Source organism: Porites lutea, chromosome 1 (assembly GCF_958299795.1).
Source record: "Porites lutea chromosome 1, jaPorLute2.1, whole genome shotgun sequence".
NCBI lineage: Eukaryota > Metazoa > Cnidaria > Anthozoa > Scleractinia > Poritidae > Porites > Porites lutea.
The window spans coordinates 349,875-374,545 of NC_133201.1; the positions used below are offsets into that span (position 1 = coordinate 349,875).

General features: G+C 37.2%; 2 protein-coding genes across 2 annotated transcripts; one reads left to right on the top strand and one right to left on the bottom strand.

The window, feature by feature from the left end:
• Window positions 1-412: 412 nt before the first annotated feature.
• On the bottom strand, window positions 413-8,755 carry LOC140941128 (uncharacterized). The gene is made up of 9 exons (XM_073390100.1): window positions 8,653-8,755; window positions 7,102-7,257; window positions 6,959-6,990; window positions 5,166-6,678; window positions 4,432-4,555; window positions 3,586-3,709; window positions 2,327-2,626; window positions 1,656-1,870; window positions 413-1,441 (listed from the first exon to the last, which is right to left on the bottom strand). Exons 1-9 carry the CDS (start codon window positions 8,677-8,679, stop codon window positions 1,353-1,355), a joined length of 2,580 nt encoding a protein of 859 aa, XP_073246201.1. The 5' UTR covers window positions 8,680-8,755; the 3' UTR covers window positions 413-1,352.
• An 83-nt stretch (window positions 8,756-8,838) lies between these two features.
• LOC140941137 (lisH domain-containing protein ARMC9-like) lies at window positions 8,839-24,473 on the top strand. The gene is made up of 26 exons (XM_073390111.1): window positions 8,839-8,982; window positions 10,362-10,487; window positions 11,379-11,543; window positions 12,111-12,266; window positions 12,627-12,848; window positions 13,223-13,297; window positions 13,799-13,885; window positions 14,154-14,200; window positions 14,667-14,784; window positions 14,880-14,978; window positions 15,318-15,408; window positions 16,193-16,316; window positions 16,795-16,934; window positions 17,334-17,410; window positions 17,567-17,641; window positions 18,119-18,209; window positions 18,547-18,608; window positions 19,191-19,292; window positions 19,771-19,809; window positions 20,462-20,534; window positions 20,655-20,710; window positions 21,094-21,172; window positions 21,770-21,792; window positions 22,098-22,141; window positions 23,286-23,425; window positions 23,757-24,473. The coding sequence occupies exons 1-26, from the start codon at window positions 8,932-8,934 to the stop codon at window positions 23,816-23,818; spliced, it is 2,424 nt and encodes an 807-aa protein (XP_073246212.1). The 5' UTR covers window positions 8,839-8,931; the 3' UTR covers window positions 23,819-24,473.
• The last annotated feature ends 198 nt before the right edge of the window (window positions 24,474-24,671 follow it).

Sequence of the window (24,671 nt, forward strand, 5' to 3'; positions counted from 1 at the left end):
AGAAAAGATATGTGGATGTTTTAGAGTGAAATAAAAGTGATTGTGACGATATATGAAGATGTCAAATTTGATCAGTCGCCATCTTGGATTTTTTCCAATGGGGTTACCCTATGGTTTTGGGACAAAATTTCAAATTTCTTCAAAGTTTGTATATAGTCAAATTGGACCTAGAAATCATGTTTGTTGATGTTTTAGAGTGAAATAAATTAAACTGATTCTGACGATATATGAAGATGTCAAATTTAATCAGCCGCCTTCTTGGTTTTTTTTTCAAAGGGGTTAACCTGGGACTTCGGGCAAAATTCCGAATTTCTTCAAAGTTGGTATATCCTTAAATTGGACCTACAAATGATTGGGAAAAAAAACCCTCCCAGCGGCGAGAAACGAGACTGTACGTAACCACACCAAGCAATAAATATGATTGGTAATTTAATGCATATACATTGACAATTAAGTAAGCAACCACACGGGTGGTAAATAAAGATTTTGCATGATTGTAAACATTACAAATTTTAAAAATGCCATTGCAAACATGGAAATAATAAATTACTATTTTGACTCTGTTTGAAGACTGGGCGTGTATAAAATTATGTAAAAAACACAAAGTTACAATTCAAAGGTTTAAATCAATGTAATATAATAAATATGATTGGGCACGTTTACAAACATGCTGACGATCAGCTTGAATTTTACTGTGTTTCAAGGGACAAATCATAAGATAGAGTTATACTCACGTTTACGACAAACGGTAAACCTTTAGTTATACCACGTGACCAAGTTTTCCCTGTACCTTATATCTTCACAAAATGTTAGCTTCATCTTCTACAACAAATTACTTAGTTTTCATCTGTTTATTTCCGAATTTGAGGAATTGTCGTCTTGAGTCCACCATTTGCCGTAAACATAATTCTAATAAGATCAAATACAAATACGACTTTGGAATTTCGAGATAATTTTATCACCCGGTTTTCTGCTTCTAACTAACACTTAAATAAACGTTAAAGATAAGTGCAACAGGTAATTAAAAGAGGCACAAAAAAACCCGTATTAGTCCTTATTCTCGAACTCTCAGTGCAATCGAATTGAAATTTGGACGGAAAAAAATGAAATGAGACTTGCATCAACGCATTAAGCGACGATACAAACGCATTATTTATACCACTGTTTAGAACAAAAAGTATTCCTGCAAAGACGCAGTCTTTTGCCTTCTATCCCCTGCTATTTCCATTCCTACACAGCCTATTTTTTGCTTGTTATATAATTGTGTATCAACATTATATACAAACTGAAGTATAAAAAAGCCAATACTCGGACATGCTAGTAATTCTACAGAGGGATAAAAATTATTGCCTTTATTCATCAAACGAAATTTTAGTTCCTTTGTACTCTTGTATGTTGCCTTTCCTGGCAGCGTTTACAGGGGTTCCTCCTCTGCCAAAGCCTACAGAAAATAAACACAAAATTAGTTCGTTAAACTTTCTTGAAGACGGCGGGGTGTTGTGTCGGACATTTCGGCTAGATGACTTTAACAACAAGAAAAGATCAGTTTTTTCCTTGTAAATGACAACCAAATTGGGTTAGGAAACGAGTTCCTTCGTTGCCCTCTGGTAAATCACGGCAGGTTATTATATACTTATACAACGTAAAAAACCTACCTCTTCCTCCACCTCTGCCACCGCCTCTTCCACCTCTACCGCCTCTACCGCCACCTCTACCACCACCTCTAAAACCTCCACTTCCACTTCCTGGAGTAGACCCTCTTGGCGCTGCGAAGTCAAGTCGCAGGGAACGACCATCAACTTGTTTCCCTTCCATAGAGGTCATCGCATCCTGGGCAATATCAACACTGTCAAACTCGACATATCCAAAACTGAAAGAAAGGGATAAAATAAGGCTTTGTTAAGTGACCAGAGAATGTCGATTTCAGAGGTTCTATACTTCTGGTACTGGAGCAGCTTGCTTTCGGGTTGGAATCATGTAATTCTAATTACTGTATACGAGGGAACCGACAGGAACGTCACTAGAAGAGGGGAGTGGGTATCCAGCAAAGTTAATAGAGTGACATCATCTTACTACTAACTCCATCTCATGTTTTCGGAAATCAAAATAAACAAAACAAAATACAAAAGACGGGAATTCTCATGGAGATAATATTATTTCCACACAAATCTGGTAGGGTGTTTTAAGTTCCTAACAGCCACTCGGACCGTTAATGATTTGTTTAATGAGGGGATTTGAGGAAATCCAGGGCAAACAACAACTTGAGTAAAGCTCGGTCTAAAAAGCAGAGGCTCAAGTGGGCTTAATATGCTCTAATGTTACTTACCCCCTTGGGTTGCCAGTCTCCCTGTCCGTTATAACTCGTGCACTAACACAGTCTGGAAAAGCCCTGCTCAATGAATCATTATCTGTGTCATATGACAGGCCAATGCAGATCAGTGTGTTTGATGGGGTACTTTTTCCGCGTCCACGTAAACCACCGCCCCGGCCCCCACGCCCACCTCCCCTTGGTGAAGCTCTTGATTCTGCCTTATCTATTCTCACTGCTCTACCATCAATCTCTGATCCACTAAGCTCTAGTGCTTTCTGTCCTTCCTCAGGGCTGCCAAAATCTACATACCCAAACCTGGAGTGCAAGAAAAACATAACATTAAACTTATGAATTCTGCAGTTTCATTTTCCATTTTATGTGCAAAGCAAAGTGTGGACCCCATATTACTGCATGAAAATGGTGTAATCCAACTTACAGTTTTGAATAGCTAGCTTTGTCAGTTAATAAATAAATGGTGATTTTAAGAAGTGGGAAGGTTAGCAAACTTAATTCTTGAGTGTAGGATTTCCGGGATTAAAAAAATACACAAACACAAAACAATGATACAAGAATTTTTTATTGAAGCAATCATACGGGGAAGCAAATAGGGAACAGAATGAACAGAAAAAACCGATCACAGTAAGGTTACATAGATTTGAGTAAGAGTCCAGGGGTGAAGTCTGATTGTCTAATCTCTCAGCAGGTTATGACTTAGAGATAGCTAAAAAATCAGAAACTTGCATGACAAGTTTGAAAGAAACCTTGAGGTAGCTAATAAGAATACATTACATTATTTTCCAAACTCAGTAGGTTATATGATAGAGAAAATGATTATTACTGATCATAAAAATGCAGATTTTACCTTTAAATTAAATACCTTTTGTTCACTTTACTGGTATAAACAAAAGGTGAGCTTCATACTGCTTAATAATACAAGGACTCTCATGACCTACATGGTTGACTGATTTTTAGTGCATATGTTACACACCAAAATTAAAATTAGGTTAAAATTTTTATAATCTAGTTAGATTTTTAATTTTCTTTGTCTTCTTGCCCTAGTCATTCATGGATTAGGGCTAGCAGAAAAAGGAAATTGAGAATCAACCTTGGTTAAAAAATTTTAACCTGAATTTAATTTTGACCCGTAACACATGTATACATTGCACAAACGCATTTTTGAGTCTCAAGCTACGTGTATTTGCTAGGTGATAAAAATTAGTTGGCATAATGATCTAAGCATGTTGTGTGACAAAATCAATAAACTAATAACTTACCCTCTTGATGATCCATTAGCATAAGCAATTCTAGTAGAGGTGGGGGACAAAGCATTATCTTCAAAAAATCCTTGCAGTGTTTCTTCATTTGTGTCAAAAGACAGATTTCCAACAAATATGGAAACTGAAATAACAATACAAGAGTACTTCATGCAATTAGTATTATACTAATACATGAGAAATTTCTGCAATTTGATTGGCTTAGAGCAGTGGTATTTCTGCTTAATTTGAAATACCTACATGTGAAAATTACAAACCTTTTGCAGGTAGTAGAATTAACAAATAATAGCAGGATTTGTATGTGATATTTGGCATAAATACCACTCGTGATATTTCAAAATTGTCTCAAATTTCACTCGCCTAATGGCTCATGAAATTACTTATAACAATTTTGAAATATCACTCGTGGTATTTATGCCAAATATCACTACAAATTATGCTATTACCTATACCTAACAATATTATTTTATATAGGACCCTTGCAGTGGTGGATTCAGATCATTAAGTACATGAGGGGCATACTCAGCCAGACCTGAAGATATAAGAGTGGGGCCCAGCCTAAAAAAATTTTTACTTGGCCCTGAGGGCCTCCGTTTGGCCTAAAAATAAGGTGGGGCCCACCAACCCATACCATCCGCTAATTCCACCACTGTTGTGAACTTCACAGGTATCTTTCTTTACTTTTGTGTGTTTCTGTTTAATTATAAGTATATTTTAGCTTCCAACTAATAATTTAAATAATGCCCTTTTAAAAACTAATAGTGAAATACAGTTTCTCACAGTTCACTTGTAATAAGATAAAAGAAATGTATGGTGGTATAATGTTTAAGAATAAAGACAACTTACTTTGTTTTTCAGACCCCGTCTCATCATGCTTCAGTTTCTTGCCTCCAGAACCCTCGTTGTCGCCTTCATTTACTTTTCTCTTCTTTTTCTTTTCAGCAACTCCCTCAACATCATTGGAAAATTCCTTAAAAGAGGTAGTTTTCGTGATTAACCAAATATTTATTTTTACAGGACGTACATGTACTTATATAAGTGTAACATTTATAAATGAACATTCTGCTCCCATCAATCAGCTCAGCTCATATTAAGAAAGTACAGAAACTTAAGGATTAAATACCACTTATAAACCAAAAGTGCAGTCATTAGAGGGAAATCTAAGACTGAGGCAAGGCTGAGGTCTGAGATTTCCATGTTATGAGTGAACGGACGAGGTTAATAAGTTATTAAATGCCCTTTTCATTATGGACCTGAGCCTGTGATCAATTAAAATCAATAATAGGTGAGCGGATAACAATTAAAAAACACGTCACCCCAATGATTTTAACACCTGAGCCCGTAATACAGTCAAGTCACACTGGTAAGCAGATACCATAACATGGATCTCCGTAAGGATGTCCACTTTGTCCACTGTCAAGTTAAACACAGATTGTACATGCCTTGGACACCTAGCTGGTAATGCCTGGTCATTACAAGAAAATAATGCCCGCTTAGCAGCCAATCAGAGCTGAGTGCGCATACTATTGAAGCCATGTAATAACACACAGCATGTTAGTACTGGTAGGTCCTTAACATACCTTTTTAGCCTTCTTGGATGCTTTCTCTGCTACTTCCTCCTCATCTGAGCTAGAATTTTCTGATGAACTTCTTTTTCTTTTTGTGTTTTTCTTCATTTCTTCATCGGACTCATCTGAACTTGATTCCTCTTTCTTTGATGCTCCACTGATCTTTGTTGTAGCTGATGCTAGCTGATCCCCATCAGAGCTGGAATCTGATGATTCAGAATCAGACTGAGTTGCTTTTTGCTTGGTTACTTTATTATCCTCCTCATCTGATGAATCTGAGCTTGACTCAGAGGAATCTTTCTTGGGTTTTCCATCCTTTTTTACTGCTGCTTCCTTTGTGATGACCTGTGAGGGTTTGGAGCTTGGTTTTTTATCCTCGTCATCAGAAGAATCTGAGCTTGAGTCAGAAGATTCTTTCTTGGATATTTTTCCATCCTTTTTTGTCTCTGCTTTCTTTGTGATGACCTGTGAGGGTTTGGAGCTTGGTTTTTTATCCTCATTATCAGAAGAATCTGAGCTTGAGTCAGAAGATTCTTTCTTGGATATTTTTCCATCCTTTTTTGTCTCTGCTTTCTTTGTGATGACCTGTGAGCGTTTGGTGCTTGGTTTTTTATCCTCGTCATCAGAAGAATCTGAGCTTGAGTCAGAAGATTCTTTCTTGGATAATTTTCCACCATTTTTTGTTTCTGCCCTCTTTGTGGGAAGCTGCAAGTGTTTTGCATCTGTTTTGTTATCTTCATCATCAGATGAATCTGAGCTTGAATCAGAGGACCTTTTACCAGTTTTTCCATCTTTCTTTGCCTCTACTGTCTTTGTGACAGGCTGTGAGCGTTTGGTGCTTGGTTTTTTATCCTCATCATCAGAAGAATCTGAACTTGAGTCAGATGATTCTTTCTTGGATAATTTTCCATTCCTCTTTCCCAATGTGTTTTTAGACTGGGGTTTGGTTTTTGGATCTGCTTCTTCTTCATCAGAAGAATCTGAACTTGAATCTGACGAGGCTGCTGTGAGTTTTATATCCTTTGTCTTTTTCTTCTCTGTGTCAGCCTTTGAGGGCTTAGTTTTCTGCTTTACAATTTTACTGGAAGATTTTGAACTTGAATCAGAGGAATGTTTACCAGACTTTTTTTCCTTCTTTTCTTCTGACACCTTAGTGATGGGCTGAGAGGCTTTGCCATTTGTCTTTTTGTTTGCATCTTCAGACGACTCTGAACTTGAATCAGATGAAGATGAACTTGGATTTGCTGCCTTCTTTGCCTCAGTTTTCTTTGGAATAGCTACTTTTTCCTTGGCTTTTTCTTCATCACTTGAAGAAGAATCATCACTTGATGATTGCTCTTGTTTTTGTTTAATCCCTTTTAGTTTCATAACATCTGTTTTGCCTGGTTTAGAACTCTGTGGTACTTTTTTTCCATGTTCACTCTCATCATCAGAGTCTGAGTCAGATGATGATGACTTTGCAGGTTTAGGAGCAGGAGTAGTTGTTACCTTAGCCTTTTTGGTCACTTTCTTGACAGCTTGATCTCTGAATGGGACAAAATATAACAATTTAATTGATCATTAATTAATTATTATTCTGAATTAATTATGCATGTTAATTTGTTATCCCTTAAATGATAATTAGTTTAATAAGTGCAGGTATGTAATATGTATGTATGTATGACAAAAAAGTTGTAATCTGATAAAATAATAATTTGTTTTTTAAATGGATCTTTCGCTCATGAACAGTGAGCCTAATGTTCGTTGGTTAGACATTTAATTAAATTTATCTGCACATTCAGCTAGAACAACATTTTAAAATATACCTTGTTTGCTCATCTTCATCTGAACTTGAATCCTACAGCAAAATAATAGTTATTAGTAGCTGCATTTATTTAGACTAGAGATTTTGCCTCGCTATCATAACATAAAAGCAGTTTGCTTAATCGAGTCTGAGAATTTAACTCACCTCAGAATCTGAAGATTTTGTCATTGGTGGCAGCTTTTTAACCTTTTTTTGGTCTTTACTTTTCTTGACATATTGGTCATGAACTTCTTTTGTTCCATTAACCACACCCTTCTTCTCTTTACTCACTTTCTTTTCTTGCACAGAGGTTTTCTTAACCTATAAATAAAACAAGTAAAGGCATATGAGGCACGGTCATTAAAGAGCTAGTCATACACAATTGGAGTTGACTTATTAACCCATTTGTCACTACAGTTTTTGCCTTTAAAGCAACAGCTGTAGATGAACTACTCTTTTCTGACTGCTACAAATCAAAGAAAAGACAACTGCAAAACTTTGCTACAATGTACATCAATGTATGCTCACACAAACACAAACTTAACCCTGAACTCCACTTAACTCATTTCAACACCAGAGAAGGAACAATACCGAAGACACAAACAGTAGTATAAGGCATGGGCACATTTACAGACTCATGCATGACACACAGCAAAACGGTAACTATTTCAACCCATTGAACAGTGATACCTTGCGCTCAAGGCTCCAACCCAATTCCCTGTCCGTGAAGGTAAAAAGTTACTTTATGTCAATTTTTGTTTGACTGACCAACAACTGTCCAGTGCCTATTGGTCAGTTACTTCAAGCCCTGCTAAGCACATTTACGAGCTGTTTGCCAACTGAAAGACCGCATGTCATTGCTTTTACCCTGTCATGATTAACAGGATTAAGGTACATTATTGCAGGCTCCTCTTGTCGCCCACAATCCTAATCTCCAGGTTGTTATTACGCACGCGTCACATGTATGTAGCCAGCATTCAATGGGAATTCCCTTAAGAATGTATGGAATGCACAGAATGCACCTTGATCATGTGCATTAGGACCTTCTATCACTCGTAATCTGACCACACGTGTTTAAACCACCTGTCACGCGAAACTTACACAAAGCACAGCACTGGAGCAAAAGCGTTTTGACCTTTGATCGTTGTCGCCCACACTCCTTGACCTTTGGTTATAACTAATTGGCAATATATCAATTTCAGGGCAGAAAGCCATACTTGTTAGGCATGCATGTAGTACTTACTCTGCTAGTTTACTTTAGTCAAGCCATGGTTTGTTTTTTAATATTACTTACTCGCTCTTACAGAAATAACTGTACTGAAATGTACATGCAATGCACTTAACAGTTCTTAACATCTGATTTGCGATGCACTTCCTGTTTAGCTCTTTGCAAAAGCCCAAAGATCTCGATAGCTTATTGCGCAATTTCAACCACGTGGATGTGTCGAGTAACTGAATTTTACTTTTCGATATGAACGTAAGTCTTAAAGAAACTACCCACGTATTTGAGGTCCATCATCTTAGTTCAGATTTTGGACTGGATGAGCTCTCAAGTCAATCCACACTCAGTGAAAACACAAAGTAATCGATAATCGTTTCAAGAAAGTTATCAAAGAGAATGCATCATCAATGTTGCCAACGAGGCCGGCTGAAAATTTGAGCATAGATGCAACCTCTTTTCCAAAAAAAGGAGAATGTGAATGTTGATTTACATACCTTATTCAGACTTTCCTTCTTTGCCATCTTCCAGAGTATTTAATGTTCAAAAAAGGTAAAGTTTATACGCCACGTGCAAAGACAGAACGACACCGACCGGCCGACCAGAGACTGCGCAGCGTTTTAGTCACCAGTCTTCCCTCGTTTAGATTGAATTCAGCGTAGATTGGGTACGAGAAAAAAAACATGGCCGAACAGAATATATTCACTTGCAGTGGTAAACAGTGTGTTTTATTATGAGCAAACAATATTTTTATAACCTGTAAGCACTAATGGAAAATGGATGAAGTTGTAGCCATAGAAGGGGAATTAAATGCTATTGTTAAAGAGGTAGGCATGAAATGGATTACTTCATGACCAATTTCAACTCTAATTCGGTATTGTGTATGCCTAACCTTGTTTCCTTAGCAATATGAAGAAACGAAGGAAGGAGTCATGGATGACAACAGACGTACCCTCCTCTTACAATTTATATAAACATGTGAACAGTAAGCTCGGACGTCAGCATAGAAAGGCGGCAATGGCAGCCGCTGTCGGTCCATTTTTTTATGAGCTTACTGTACAGCCTATCCAACCCGTGACTGATGTCACTGATATGTGAAGGTTGGCCACAGCACCGGGGTCTACATCCTCTACTCTTTTCGAACAGTGGTTTGGGTTCTTTTTTCTCCCACAAGAACTAGATAAGTGAAGTGCTGTTTTTCGACCTTATTAGAGAAGACTAGAAAGTCTAACCATTTCCAGATGTCATCACAAAGGCAGAACTTTCTTCTCAGTTATTTGAAGACCCTGAGTGTTGATCTGGCCGAGGTTCGAACCCGTGACATCCTGCTGAGCAGAGCGGCGCACTCCCAACTGAGCTAAGGGGCGGTGGTATTAAGATATTAGGCTTGATTGCATTAATCAAATTGTGTGGATATACCTTTGGAATGGTAATGCATCAGTCAGTTCCACCTGTGCCCAGCCCCTCCCCCCTCCAGGCTACTGCAGGGCATTTGCCCGCCTTGTCAGTCCCAGGGGTGGGACATTTGCAAATTTTGCACTGCCCGGGGCCATTCCCAAGTTTTTGACACTCAAACAGTTTCCTATCAGAATATAACTATCCACAGAGGGTTTTACTGAAAAAAAAGCAGATTGGCTCGTCTGTCAAGGACAGGAATAAATTGAAGAGGGTTGTAAAGGCATGTCCTCAATTTTATGCCTGCATTTCTTCATTGCTTATCAAGCCAAAATTACGTAGCGAAATTGGAGCTATCAATGTTATTGAATCAAATTTCTGTTGATATTATTTGAAGAACATCCTTTCATATTTATAAAACTATTCATAACATATAACTTTACAGCACTCTAGTAATTTTAATGTCAATAATTTAATATCAGTACTAAAACCATCAACTGGTTCATGTCATTGTTAGAATCGTTAGAATCCTAGCACCATTACAAAGGAAGACATTAATTGAAACAAAAAATTGCATATTAAAAGGCTTAAAATGGCACTATTTGACTGTGCGATCGATGAAAAATGTTGCAGTGTTGACGGAAGATGGGGCATTTGCCCTCTTTTTTCGTCCCCACCCCGGGGATTTGCCATCCAAGGCAAAAGAAATGCCAATGCCTGGGGGTCACCCAGGGGGGGAGGGGGGTGTTGGGTGCAGGTGGAATTGACTGATGCATAAACTGTATACATATTTTTTACTCCAAATTCTTAGTATCTGGATTTTCTTGGCTACTCAAGAACATCATCAACGTTTGAGGGAGAGTTAGGATCACTAGGAAAGCAACTGAAAAATGAGACAACTTCACCCAGGAATGACTCCCAGAAAAATGATATTCAGGTACAGATTAGGGACTGTACATTATTTATAGCTTAGGAGGGGAGGGGGGATTTTTAAACCAACTCAAGCATTTTAGAAATGTAGCCCTCCCTAAAGTGTCTTTATTCGAAACTTACCCCTCTCGTATATGCAACAAACCACAATTCCCTCCCCCTGCCAAAAAGAAGAACACATGCAAGGAACAGCTATTTGTTACAAGGTTTATATTCCTGTAAAAGTAGCAGTTAAGCTAGTCCTATAGAAAAAAAAATTCTGCTAGAGTAAATATTATCAAGGTAATTAATAAAATTGTGATGTTTTGAAATAGAATACCACTTGCCAATAAACCACAGTTGAGTGTAATGCTATCCATTTTCCTCTGTATACAAGTAGGATACATTATTTTGCAGAGCCGGTAGATTTTATAGCCTGCGCGCAGACGAAATTAAACTCTGATTAACTCCGTCTGCGTAACAGCGTCAAAATCCTCATTCTGGACTTCCAGCTGTGTACCCAGATTGGAGTACGCGCCACGATTGGCCAGTTAAAAAAGGCCTTTGTTTTGTTTGTCGTGATCGCTAATCAGGTTGAAGGGAAATTCAAAACGCACTTCCGGTAATTCGTTGAGTCCGTTGGGGGTTCAGAACAAGGATCTCTGCGCTGCTTCGCAGACGGTACTAATCAGAGTTTAGTTATCGTCTGCACGCAGGCTAGTAGGCTTAATGTGGGTCCAGAGAAGGTCAGATTTGAGGGAGAAACCAATGAAAGCTGGAAAGCTGATTGTAAAGGCTATATGTGTACACACTGTTATTGGAACACAGAAACTTAGAGCCTGAGTTACTGACATGTACTGAGTTCTGTAGTAAATACCAAATTGTAAGTAAGGTCCTTTCTTTTCCTCTTTCATTGCAGCAGAGAATGGTGGGGGCCTTTGAGAGTGGAAGATGTACTGAATTCTTCAGAATGTGGAACCAATATGTGCCAGATGATTTTCAAGAAAATGATCAGATATGTCAGAAATTACATTTCAACATCAACATTTACTTTGCAATCTACCCTATTACGCATGGTAACCAGGTACTCCGTCAATTATAATGATGTTGCTAGTTCTATGTAGTGTAAGAAAAAGTGCCGGCCCCCTTTGATAGTAGCAGTAACAATAGAAGTAATAACATGTTTTGTGTTGCGCTTCACATTTTTGTTTGGTTTGGAAATTTTCAAAACAGTTTGATTTGTGTTTTTGTTGTGTCAGTCATTATCATTATTATGTTTTGAGTATAAAGAAATGAATAATACAGAAACAGAGATCAAATTTATAGGAGTCTATAATATAGGTGGCGGTTTTGTTTGAGAAGTGCAAAAATGAGCTGCAAGCCACAAAAAGGGGCCCATTTAATTAAATATAATTTTTAAAAAAATTCCCGGTTTCTGCCTCATTGTCCACATCCTTGCACCTTCGCTTTTTATTTGCACACTCAATAAACAAAACCCCCAGCTGCTATATTGCAGGCTTAATACGAAAAGTAACAAAAATAATAATTTGAAGTGGTGTCAGTTTAACTAAAATACAAATGACAATTCAGTGAACTTGTTTATTGTGATTCTTCTTACTTCTTTTTTCTTTTTCTCTTGTGAATTTCTTAGGACAGGCAAGAACTGGAAAGGTCAATGCGAGTTTTCAAGGGTTACCTTGAAACTAAAGGATCTGCATTAAGCCAAACAACAGAGTTCCTTCCTTACTATGCACTGCCATATATTCCAGATCCTACATCTCATCCATCTTTCAAACCCCTCTTTGTGGTAAGTCATCAGTCGGTGCTTAGCAGGGTTTTTTGATAGAATTACACATAGGTGTTAGCAGATGTAGAATGGTGTAGATCCTAGAGCCTGTTATTTTGCCATTAATCCAGACTTTCATGGTGTTCAACTTAAAGACAAAAAAATGATTTTATATTCTACCCTACTCTATCCTACCCTCTTACAGATTATGTATACTAATATTAAAATAGACACTGATGCACCTTTATTTTTGGTATTAGTAGTATGTCAGGCATTTTAGTAGAAAAGGTGTTCAAGAGAAGAGCAGAATGCTTGCAAGGATCTAGTTTTGTGTGTTTTAAGTTCTGTTATTTTAATTCATGTTCAACTTGCTATGTACAGAGCTCGTGGAGTTTTGATCTCAAGAACAAAGTACAAGATTTTCTAGCTTCTACCCTTAAATCCCAAGAAAAGCCGAAGCTGTTTACTTTGTACAGAGAAAATGTAACAGAAATAGAGAGAGAAAGGAAACTATACAGTGAACAGCTAAAGAAATTGCAAACTCAACTCACCAGAAGAGAGCAACGATCATCACAGTATCAGAAGAGATATTCTAAGATACAGGTACTGCATCCTTCTTTAATAGAGAAGATAACTGACTGGCCTAAGCCACCCCTCCCCCTTGACTTAGCTTACCTTATATCCTTAGTACGGTTTCTTAACCATCAGCTATTGCTATGATACAGTACTTAGAAGGGAAGAAGGGAAGTGCTATAATTATTGTAATAAAGGAGAAATTTATCTTTGAATTCTTTGATATGGAAATTAAACCTTTTTGGAGAGACAGGTCAGTGCAGGAAACAACACTTCTGGAGATGAGAAAGGTGTGAATGAAACAATGCTTGTATAATTAAGTCCTATATGACTTACAGTATATTTATAGAGGGATATAATTCTATTTCACTTCTAGTTCCTGCCTGTTGTATTTCCCTTTGTAGGCAGATTATCATAAACTCATAGGTATTGCTGCTGAACTAGTGGACTCACTGGAAGATACAGTCCGTGGTAAAATGGTAACCAACAGTTTTGTGACTAGTTTTGTCAAGTTTAAAGTTAAATCAGTGAGGAGTGGATTCAAATCTCTAAGTAAGTGGGGTAGGGTGAGGCTGCTGTTCCAGACCCTAAGATAAAAGATGAACTAGCTGGCCTTGAAATGTTTTTCTTGGCCATGCAGGCCTCAGTTTAGCCTTAAAATAAGTCCATTGGGTCCACCTTTATGTGGCTAAATATGCATATTTTTGTTGCATTCTGGTGTAACGGTTAATTAAAAGTTCTAATTTGGAATTCTTTCTTAAAATGAAATGAAGCATGATTTAGTATCAGCTCCTTTCAAAGCAACATTCAATTTTTCTAATAATCTCCCACAATGTAGATATAAGCCTGCCACATCGCCAAATGCATTACATATTAAGCACCAAGATCTTACACTGTCACTGACACACAGTAATGTATCTTACTAATTCGGTGAACAAAGTCAGTAGTGACCAATTTTGTTGTTATTTTGTTTTGGCCAGGTGACACCTGAGTATCTTCAAAACATTTGTGTTAGACTGTTTGCTCCCTCAAATGGAGAATCAGTTGACATAAGCAAACCAGGGACGGTGAGCTGCAATTATAAATAAATAATTTTGTAACTAATTAATGTAATGTATCTTCATTTTTAGCCATTTCTGAAAGCCCAGAATAACTGCTCTTGAAAGAAAAGTAATATGCCTAAAGAAAGGATGGATGGAACAATATATAACAAAAATATAAAAGGGAGACTATCATTACACAATAATGTTTGTCACTGGTAACTTAGGACAGTAAATTAATTACCACCTTGTGTAGTTTTTGATCTAATATTAAGAATTTGTTCCTTTTTTCAAGGCAAGTTCAATACTGAGAGCATCTTTGGCATATGATGAGCTACCCAGGTTGGGTATTATTCTGCTGTTTATAAATGACAATAGCTCAAGCCATGAGATCTAAAATACCATATAAAGTCATAGCCTTGTGCTGTTTAACTTGTCTCTAAGCTCTACATGTATGTCATCACCAGCCCAACCAATAGGATGTTAACCTAATGTTTTTATGACCCAGCATTAATTTTTACAATAGTTAAAATGAAAATCAGGTTCCAACTTTTTTATGAACCTCTCCTAGCAAATGTTTGCTCACAAACTTTTTATCCCTGGTTCTGTCACCAGGACTTAAACCAATTTTTACCTTGCAGTATGTACTTTAGACACTGCCTTAATAACATTTGCCGCTGAGTCAGAAAATTATTACACTTCTTGTACTTATTGCAAAATTACTGTTATTCCTCAAAGTCTTGAAACCATCAATATTGCCACTAACAGTAATTCAGCAGATTTTTCACGTTTTTCATTTAACATTCAGACTTGCAGAAAGTGTTGATATTCCGTACAAGCCCTCTCTTGACTATGACAAGATAAAAACAGATCTGCTTACTTTACCTGAGAGAAAGAGAGCATTTCTTCTACAAGCCTTAAGATGGGTATGGTGTGAAATTATTGAACAGAAGGAACAAGATTTATTTTTATTTCTAATTGATTCTTAATTAATTCTTTCCTTCTCCTTATTGTTTGACAGAATCTTACCCAAGCCATTACTAATGAACAACGAGACAGCATTGTTAATACATATGTTGTCCATGACATTCTTGGCTGCTCTGTTGCTGGCCATGTGAGGGTGAGATGTATTGAGTATATATATATATATATGCCTGTTGTAATTTGCTCAGTCTGTGTATTCTTTGTGTATATGTGTGTGTACCCCTTCTATTTTTAGCACAAGTGTCATGTGCAATATATTTAACCATCAACTGCTACAACTGCAATTATTAAAAGAAACAACTGCCAGTAATGCTTGCATAACAGTATTCTCAGATTGAGTGTGATCCTTGTGATCATGATGTGATAGTGGAAGTAGATCTTCTAAACAGCCATCTGCAGCAGTTCCTCTAGGGATTGTCAATGCCAGTAACTATTGTTCATTTGTTTGTTTGTTTGCATGTTGTTTTTTTTATAGAATGGAATATTAGATATTTTGACTTCCCCAAGTGAGATGTCCAGACAGTATTTGGCAAGGTTGTTTAATGCCCTTGCATCACTTTCAGCAGGTGATTCAGCACTTATCTAATGACTAATTTTATTGTTAGCAATATTAATAATTATTGAAATTGTGAGGGTGAGTATAATATCAAAGGTAATATACAACTATCCCCCGAAGGGGAGATGAATAGTGGTGGATATATACCAAGACGCAAATTTACCAAATCAGTTGGACAAAACTGAAAAAGGAACTTTTTGTAAATTAAAAACATCGCTTAGTAGGAACTTTGTTGACAGTTTACAAACATTTGGAGGATTTTGTCCAGTGCATTTTACGATTTTGTTGCAAATTCAGCATGAAAATAATTTTCTACCTACCAGTGAACACTTACAAGCCAAATTAAAGTTTGTCGTTTTCTTGGTATTTGTTTTTTACAACTGCTTCATGTATTGCACAAATGTTATCTTCCAAAAAATATGTATCAAAACAAGACGCCATTTTGGCTCCATTAGCAAAACAGTGAATAACAAAGGATATTCCATGTTACAGAAACCAATCAAAACGTGCAAATAGTGTTCTTTATTTCACTGATTTGGTAAATATGAATGATTATAATTTGTGTAGATTGAGGAAGCTGTTATTTAATTGGCCTGGGGGATAACAACCTCCAGTCAATGTTGTTTTGGTTCAGGTGTTGGAGACTACAGGTTTTCTTTTAGTATTGGTATTATGTGCATCATGGCTTGATGATCTGTAAGTTGCAGTTTACACATTCATAAATCAATGATTGGTTCTCTTTCTTCACCTTGTTGAAATTCATGTGATAATTCCTGCATTTCTTTTCCTTATAGGTCGCTCTTACCTAGCACAAAACTCATCCCTTGTATATGCCTTGCTGACAGCACTAAAAAAGGAACCTAAAACATCTCTTACTAGTGAAAATATCTTGGGAACCTTGCAAAAACTTAGTCTTAGGTGAGCTTAAATTGACTACTTAACATGTACATTAAGGATGAGCTAAAAGACCTCATGGCAATGAAAGTGAAGATATGAAATACGTCTAGCTTCCTTCAGGAAGGATGCTGGCATGGGGAAATATTGGGATCAAATTTTCACAGTATTTCAGAGCTCCTTCAAATTTGTTTAGATAAGAAAGCTGTTCAAGATAGTTCCACACTACAAGTTATATATTTTTAAAGAATCTGTTACTCACCTTGTAACCCACTGCATAACTCAAGTTGAGAGGTGACTCACCAAAGTAGCAGCAGTCCCAGTGGATACACAGGACTGATGAAATAATATGTTTTATAATGACTGTCATACTTACAGTGGTTTACAATGGCTCTGAAGTCTGTGTGAAGATGACTCTCCCATCTTAATTGCTTAAAAGGGATGATATCTGCACACAGGGTATGACTTTGTTATTAATAACAAACAAATGTTCCTTTTTTAGACGCCAAATGCAGTCAATCATGATTGAAGAAGATTTGATTCAGTGGTTGTCGCAGCTGTTGACAGATCATGACAACTTGTCAGATTACTCTCTGGAATACTCTGTTGCATTGCTCATGAACCTCTGCTTACGTTCTGCTGGTAAATTTTTAATAATTCTAAAATAATGTTGCTTAGTTTAGTCAGAGTAGGAAGACCAATGATTCTTTTTAGTTGATATTATTTCAAATAAGTGTCACTGTTGTGTATTTTTAAAAGCACTCAAAAGCTACCAGGTTCACTTCCAGTTAACGAATCAAATGGACTGGTTCTTGCGTTAGAATCACCATATACTACTAATTAGGTTGTAGTTTCAAAATACAGCTTTGAATTGCTTCTGAGAGAGAGAGAGAGAGTTGTGATGGGCACTGTATTTGGAGGCGGGCCATGAACTCAGTTCCATCCACTGCCCACCCTGTTTATAAACCTGGCATTTTCTCAGGATGATAATATAAAATGTGCAAAGTATGTAGTAATATTCAAACTAATGCATTTTCTTAGGAAAGAGGAGATGTATTAATGATGCTGCTCACATCCTTCGTGTGCTAAGTGATCTTTTAGGACATGAGAATCAAGAGGTAAGTTTAATTCAATAGCTATAAAACCTGGTTTATTTTGGTAATGCAGGTCAGTGTTGACACATTTTCTGTCTGCCATCTTTCTGTAACCCTATGAATTACTCTTAACTATTTTTAACTTGATTGCAAAAGTCATTATCATTTATACTACAACAGATTCGTCCGTATGTGAATGGGGCTTTGTATAGTATTCTGGCATTACCAGCTGTGAAGGAGGAGGCAAGAGCCTTGGTAAGCTGCTGCTGTTGCTTTGCTAATGAGTTAACCCTTAAAGGGCATGGTCAAACAGGTGCCTGATTAAAAATAATTAAGTTCTAAAGTTCTTTTCTGACCCTGAATCATAGGCGTTTAAGTTTTCCTCAAATTTGCAGAAGTAACAGGTTTTAGTTCCCCTTACAATGTGTTACTTTTATTGACAGCGGATCTTGGTCATAAAAATAATCTCTGAGAATGCCAAGTCACTGATTCACAGGAGGATGTCCTAATATTCATTTAATTCTGTCAGTGAAGATCGTAAATGGACTTCTGTATCTCCAAAAAGCATTTTTTACGAGCTTTAAGTTACGCTTTTTGATAATTGCACATTGAATTCCCTCATTGAAAACAGCTCTGAAATGTGGCTCATTGTAGTTTTTCCCATAAATGGAGATGTACGTTTCAGGGACCATCTTGAAGTGATTGTTGCCACTGTTCAATTCCTTCTTACAGGGAATGGAAGAAATCCTTGAGTGTTTCCTTAAAGATGACAATCCGGATATGACCAGACAGATCCAATTTATCATCAAACAGCTTAACTCTGGTTAGAACATTATAATCCATTACTCAAGTGCTTTAATCGTAACCTTTATAACGTACTGTTTCCGTGCGGGTAGCGGTTACTGCAGTGGTCTGTTTTTCTGATACTGATATGATCCCTGCCAGATGTTGCAGTGCCCTGTGGGTTCCAGGCTCCGGGTCATTTTGTGGAAAAGCAAGCGCGAGAAACAGAAAAGGTTCTGGAATGTTTTTTTTTTTTTAACTTAGAGCCTAGAACAGGCTAAATGTTGTTGCGAAGAACATGGTAGGTGCTTAATACTCATTGTCTAAGGTAGCCCGAGATAATTAATCTCTATCAAAACTGTTTGGTATTTTTGCAGATGATCCATCAGCCACAAATACACCAGAATCTGATGATGAAGATGAGGAAGATGATGATGATGTGAGTTTATAGGATGATCGTTTATAGGATGATCAACGACTTACGGTCTGTACTCTTTTTCATACTTAGCTAGCAAAATATGGAACTCTCTCCCAGACACTTACAAAACATTAAATTTTCTAGAATTCATGCAGGAGATCCTCGGATAGGAAGCTTTTCCGCAGTAGATTTACAAGTTATATTTCCCTTTGCATGCATAATGTTGTATATGGTTTATAAATAATATTGGAATTGTAATATAGCATATTTTATTTTAATTTTAACTTATTTTCTCGAATACATTAGCTCTACAGCTACTCTGTAAATTTCGAGCATAAGTAGAGTATATGTATGTATGTATGTATCGTGTGATACTTAAGATACTTCAGGAAATTCGAGTAGCCTGTGGCCCTTCCAGTCACGTTCGCTCTTACAAAGGGTTAGCTACGCGCAGATCGTCAGCCTCTATCCCTCCACGGTGGTTAGTTTACTTCTATTACCTACTGACTCAGTTGATAAAACAAAATTCTGGAACGTGGGGTACATTTATTTTAATGAAAGATTGTTTTATTAAGTAAAGTTGTTAAATTGTGTTTCATACAGGAGGGCGACGCTATTGATGCAGAGTTAGATAAACAAGAGATTCTTTTGTCGACTGAAGGAGAACTGTGTGGAGAAGAGTTACTTATTACTCATTATTCAATGGTACTGTAATTCATTTATTTCTTTGCCTGTTGTACGCTCAAAAACGTGTTTACCTCAGTAAATGTTACATAAACTAATCTTAACAGTATTTGATGTTAGATGGTAAAGTATAGCGGTCAAAGTTCCCTCAAACCCGGGATACCCTTGGGAAGCTAACAAACTGTTCGCAACAGGGTACTGGTTCAGATTGTGGAAATGGTTGCCTAAGACTTCAAACGGTGTTTTTACAAGTTAAGGCGGCTGTAAGTACCACTGTCCCCCACTTTCGCGAGTGTCCGTTATCAAAACCTTGACCGTGGCATGGTCTTTAATCAACTGATAAAAGACATCTATATGTTAGACGGACTTAAGACGAAATAAGAACTGGATGTGTAACAAATTATCCATCATGTTTTGCGACACAAAACAACAAGAAATCAGAAAGTTATCTGTATATTAAACAATTTTCGCTCTTAGATTTTTCACTCTTTTTAAACAGAACAACAAACAATCTGATGAGCTGAAGAGCAAGAAAAAGGTACCTTACAGGTCATTTCTCTTTTGAACACTGAATAAATGGCAAAATATATGAGTTTTTTCGTTACAAAGTTAACTTTGCAAGTTACAAGGTTTCTTGCTTTTAATGATGAGGAATGAACGAAAGGTTACCTTAAAAGAAAATTAGTTTCTCAAGTAGAAGAAATTATCGAGCTACATAAAGCTGGGTTTCGAGCTAGGTGTTGCAAGTAGACGAAAAACAGTCACGATATAGTCCATTCATTGCCAAGGCTTGTAAGGAAGGCTCCTTTCAGGACAGCCGTTGTTCTCGCTTACGGCTGCGAGACAGTTTTTGCGACGAGTCAATGTATCGTCGAGTTGAAGATAAGCTTTTAAGAACTGTGGCCTTGTTATGTAGATCAAGAGCCGCCGCTCGCAGAGAATATATGTCTCCTGCCTAGTACACGAACGAAGCGATGTACCGCCGCTGTTTCTATTTTCATCTGCTACATTATGAAAACTAACAAGTCAAGTGTTCAGAACTAAAATTGGGCAATAATAAAATAGTCCATTTTTAAAAACACATTGCTTTGGTTTTGCGTGTAACATTAAAAAAATTGTTGGCTTTGCGCTATTTTAGGCAAATTTACTACTAACTGCAATAAAAATAAAAATCTTTTGTTCCTTTCTAGTTTTCAGGTGGTCGTGATCATCCCTTAACTAGGCCAACTACTCCAGGAATAAGAACATTAGAATCATTTCAAGGCGAGTATTATGATAATTACAATAGCCAGTCCAATATTCAATATGATGTACAATGTCAGTCAACATGGACGAAACTGATAACTAAATAACTAACAGTCCATTGTTTTATTTTATTATCAGAACATGTTTCCAGACCAACAACTTCAACAATGGAGTCGTCACGGCCTGAACAGCAGGTGTGTGTTGGTCGGACTGTGCATCAGTCGCTTCTAAATTGCCCAGCAAACTTTAATTCCCCTCTTGGCTCGTTCGCTCTCTCCAGTCCAACCGAGCCTTGAGTCGACTGGCTGAAAACTGGGGACTTCCCTTATGTCTATACCAAAATCACTGGGTGACTCCATAAACTGAACGGCTGTAAAGATATATTGGCGTTTCCTTAATTCATTGATAATTGAAGAAGCTTTGCGTAGTCATTGCATTAAATTTAGCTTTGATGTTCTTCAAGGATTTTTGCAGACTTATGAAATACTTGACATGGTGCTTCATCCCATATCCAGGTCATTGGTATGTCGGACAGCAGTGGATGATAATGATAGCTCAGTGTTTTGATTGGTTTCAGGTGCGACCTTCAACGTCATCTAAATCAAGGAGGGCGCCTGAACCGACATCAAATGCAGCAGCAGCAGCAGGAGCAGACGGTGAAGCTTAATTTATTTAAAGATTCGTTCCTTTTCACCGTATAACTTGTGCACCACACTGAATTAATGTTATTTCAATGACTTGCAATGTTTATTTAAAAATAGAGATGGGAACAACTTGTAAAAATGTTTCGTGCATATATGTATTTAAAAAGTGCACGTTGAAAATAAGTGGCCTAATTCAGGTCATCGCAACTGAAATTATTATTATTATTATTATTATTATTATTATTATTATTATTATTATTATTATTATTATTATTATTATCACTGTAGAAAAAAGCGATTAAGCACCTTTTCTCAACCAGTCAGAAACAAACAAATAAGAAATTTTAGCTTAGTAGGACAAAAAGTTATTTGAATGCCCACGCCGTTTTTGGTTGCGACTATGGTTGTAATGAATGACCCTTTGCAAAAATGTTTACGCCCTCGACCATCAACTGCGTCGTCAGTTATATTAGATCTTTTGTGTATCTCTGATGGCATGTGTTTGCGGCTTTTAGCCATGCTGCACTCCGTAGGCCCATTGTGGCCTATTTCTCCGAAATGAAATTTTTTATTATGTCGACCATAACCTGATATCTCTTTTCCTTTCAGAAAAACCTCGAAGTGCAGCGAAAGTGAGTTACTACTGCTTAATAATGGCTAGTGTTTGTCAATGATGTCTGTATTTTGTTTAGTTAGTTTCAGTACAGGAGTAAGTAGTTGTATAACATTCCGTCTGAGAGTAGGCGACAACGTTATCACTAATTTCTGTTGTCCTTCTGAGGCGGCCGCTGAAGCACCAGCACAGCCGAAAATATCTCTAACATGTTTGACAATTCTAATTGGACGAGTTCGGTAATGCAAGCATTACTCTCATGACCGCCTGGTGAAATATAATGATTTAACATTTGTTACTGCTAATTTGTCTTTTCATGTAAAGGGAACCGAGGTCACTGGGTCGGGCCAGGCCTCCCGGCTGCATCCGTAAGTTCTTCTGCCATTACCTGTAATTTGCACTATACTGGGTGTTCCAAAAGTTCGTTCCCATTTTTTATTCGCTTAAATTTCACTAACTGTTAACAAAACCTTTTGTAAAACTTAGTATGTTATTCATTATTCATTTAACATTGAATAACCAAAATATTAGTAAACAGAATGTCTTCTTGTGTGTTTCTGACATTTTCTAAGCAGTGAGGTATAGAATGTACGAGCTCCCAAAGCGTGTCCAAAGTCACATTCTTCCAGGCGAAGCGTTGTCACTGTCTTAGCTCGTCCAGTGTTTTGGGGGCTGGATCTTTGTATGTTGTCTCGTCTACGATAATCCAGATGGTCTCTAGGGGGTCAAATCACGTGAGTTTGCCGGCCGGTCCTCCTTTGGTATAAAGTTGGCAAATCCTTCTGACACCATGCTTGCATGAAGTGTGCACCGCCTTTTTCTCTTCAAGGCTTTCCAACTTTTTTTAGTAACTTATCCCCATACCGTTGTGCTCGAAACTTTGATCGATCATGTGAAGTTGAAACTTTTTTTACTTTTCTGTTTTGTGGAATTATTACGCATATACTTACAGCTTTTTCGATAATATTTCTCACACAGTTTGTGAAAAAACGGCCATCCACTCCTTGGCTTATCTTCTAAGGTCTTTACTTTTGACCACTTGTTCGGTCATCGTTCAGACTTCTTCAACAATTTGGCAATTTTTTTTGGACTGAATTGCCAGAAGACCATAAAAATAGATGCCTGAGCTCTAGCACAAACAGTGCAGGCCTTCATTTTCATGAAGGAGTAGAGAAAATAAAAGAAAACGTTAAAAATCCCAAAATAGAAAACCTACAAAGTGGGCAGGAAAAGTATGGCGGGAAAAAACTCGCGTGCGTGTACAGTTGGGGCAAAAATTAAAAAAATATATAATTTCTTCAAATTTTAGTTTAAAATTGCTTTGAACGGTTATTTAGATAAATTTCTTACCTGAAACAGTTTACATTCGCCTAAAGAAGCATTAAATGCTTGGCGCAAAATACAATTTACAATTGGAACGAACTTTTGAAATACCCCGTATATCGGTATCTTGTGTATATTTCATATCAGTGTTATTTGCTGTAAGGCGTCATGATAATGTCTTCGTTTTAGGAGCGATGTTGAAAAGGCTTTTGTGTCAAGGCCCAAAATCCCTCGCACTCCTGATCCAAGACCAAGAACTGGTACCCCACCCCCACTTGGAAGATCAGCATCTCCCCCAAGACCCACCTCAAAAGAAAGCAGGCCTGCAGGTACGTTTTGTTAGTGTGGCTTCCACGTTGTTGTCAACTTCAGAAGTTTCGGTCGGAAGGAGTTGAAAATGATGCTGAAATAAAGGATTACCATACACTCCATTCTAAACCAACTGTCGAGAAAACGTGGAATTTAGAATAATTAGTTATGTCGGGTGAAAAATACCGCATAAAAATAAAAATATGTTTACCATATACCAAAATTTCTAGCCGACCCTGATAACAGCGAGGATCACATCTTTACTGGTTTTTATTCATTTTTGTTTATCTGCAGCTCAAATGTAATTTGCATCGTTTATTACCCTCACTGTTCATTTTTTTGTCAATTCAGGGACCTCGTCGTCAAGAAAAAGCAGTGGCTCAAAAAATCAGCAAAAGACGGGGTCAAGATAGTTATCAAGAGCCAAAGATTTAAACATGAAAGGAGGCTAATGCTAATGGCGGCAAAATGGCTGACTCACCAAAAGAAAAACTTTCTGATTGTTGTAAAGAAATAGGAAAGGCGGTTTCACGCCACAAATATTGCTATCTGTCACCGCTGTCCAGTCACCATTATTCGCCATTATTTGCAACTTGCCTGGGGCACGAAACATCTTTCTCCCGGAGCGGTTTCATACAATTTCAGTCATAAAGCATATTCTTTTGAGTAGACAATAAGCCAAATAAAAGAAATACGGTATACAGGATTTTCATATGGAAAGCAGAGTTTTGGAGGTATTCTATCAGTTTATCGATAAAATTTTAATAATAAGAAGTCCTCTAGAATTTTTCTTAATTCATAAGATGTATAATTTTTTTTATGTTCCTGCAATTGTTAACCGATTTAAGTCCCTGAATGTAGCATTTATTAATACAGTCAGCCTTTTTTATTTCAGGTTAAAGCTGTAAACTTAGTTAGTTTTCTTAATTAAATCTTCAACAAAACCACAACAGTAACTTGGAATTAAAAGTTACCCTACTTTTCTCATGTTGACCATGTTAGATCCGTCTGGGCCCTTCCTCTTGTGTCTTATTCATGGCAAAATAAAATTTGTCTAATGTTTTCATATCCGCCCTGGTTTTCATTGTTACTTCGGCGGAGCGCGAAGTAAGGGATTCGGGACGCTCAGGAATGTATCAAAGTTGACCTTTTTAGGCAAGATTGGGCACGCGAAGTCCGTAGGTTTTCGGTTTTTTCGGGTATTTGATGAAGTGAAAGCCGAATTAGTTCGAGATATCTCGAGATCACTTCGACTCTTTAACTTAT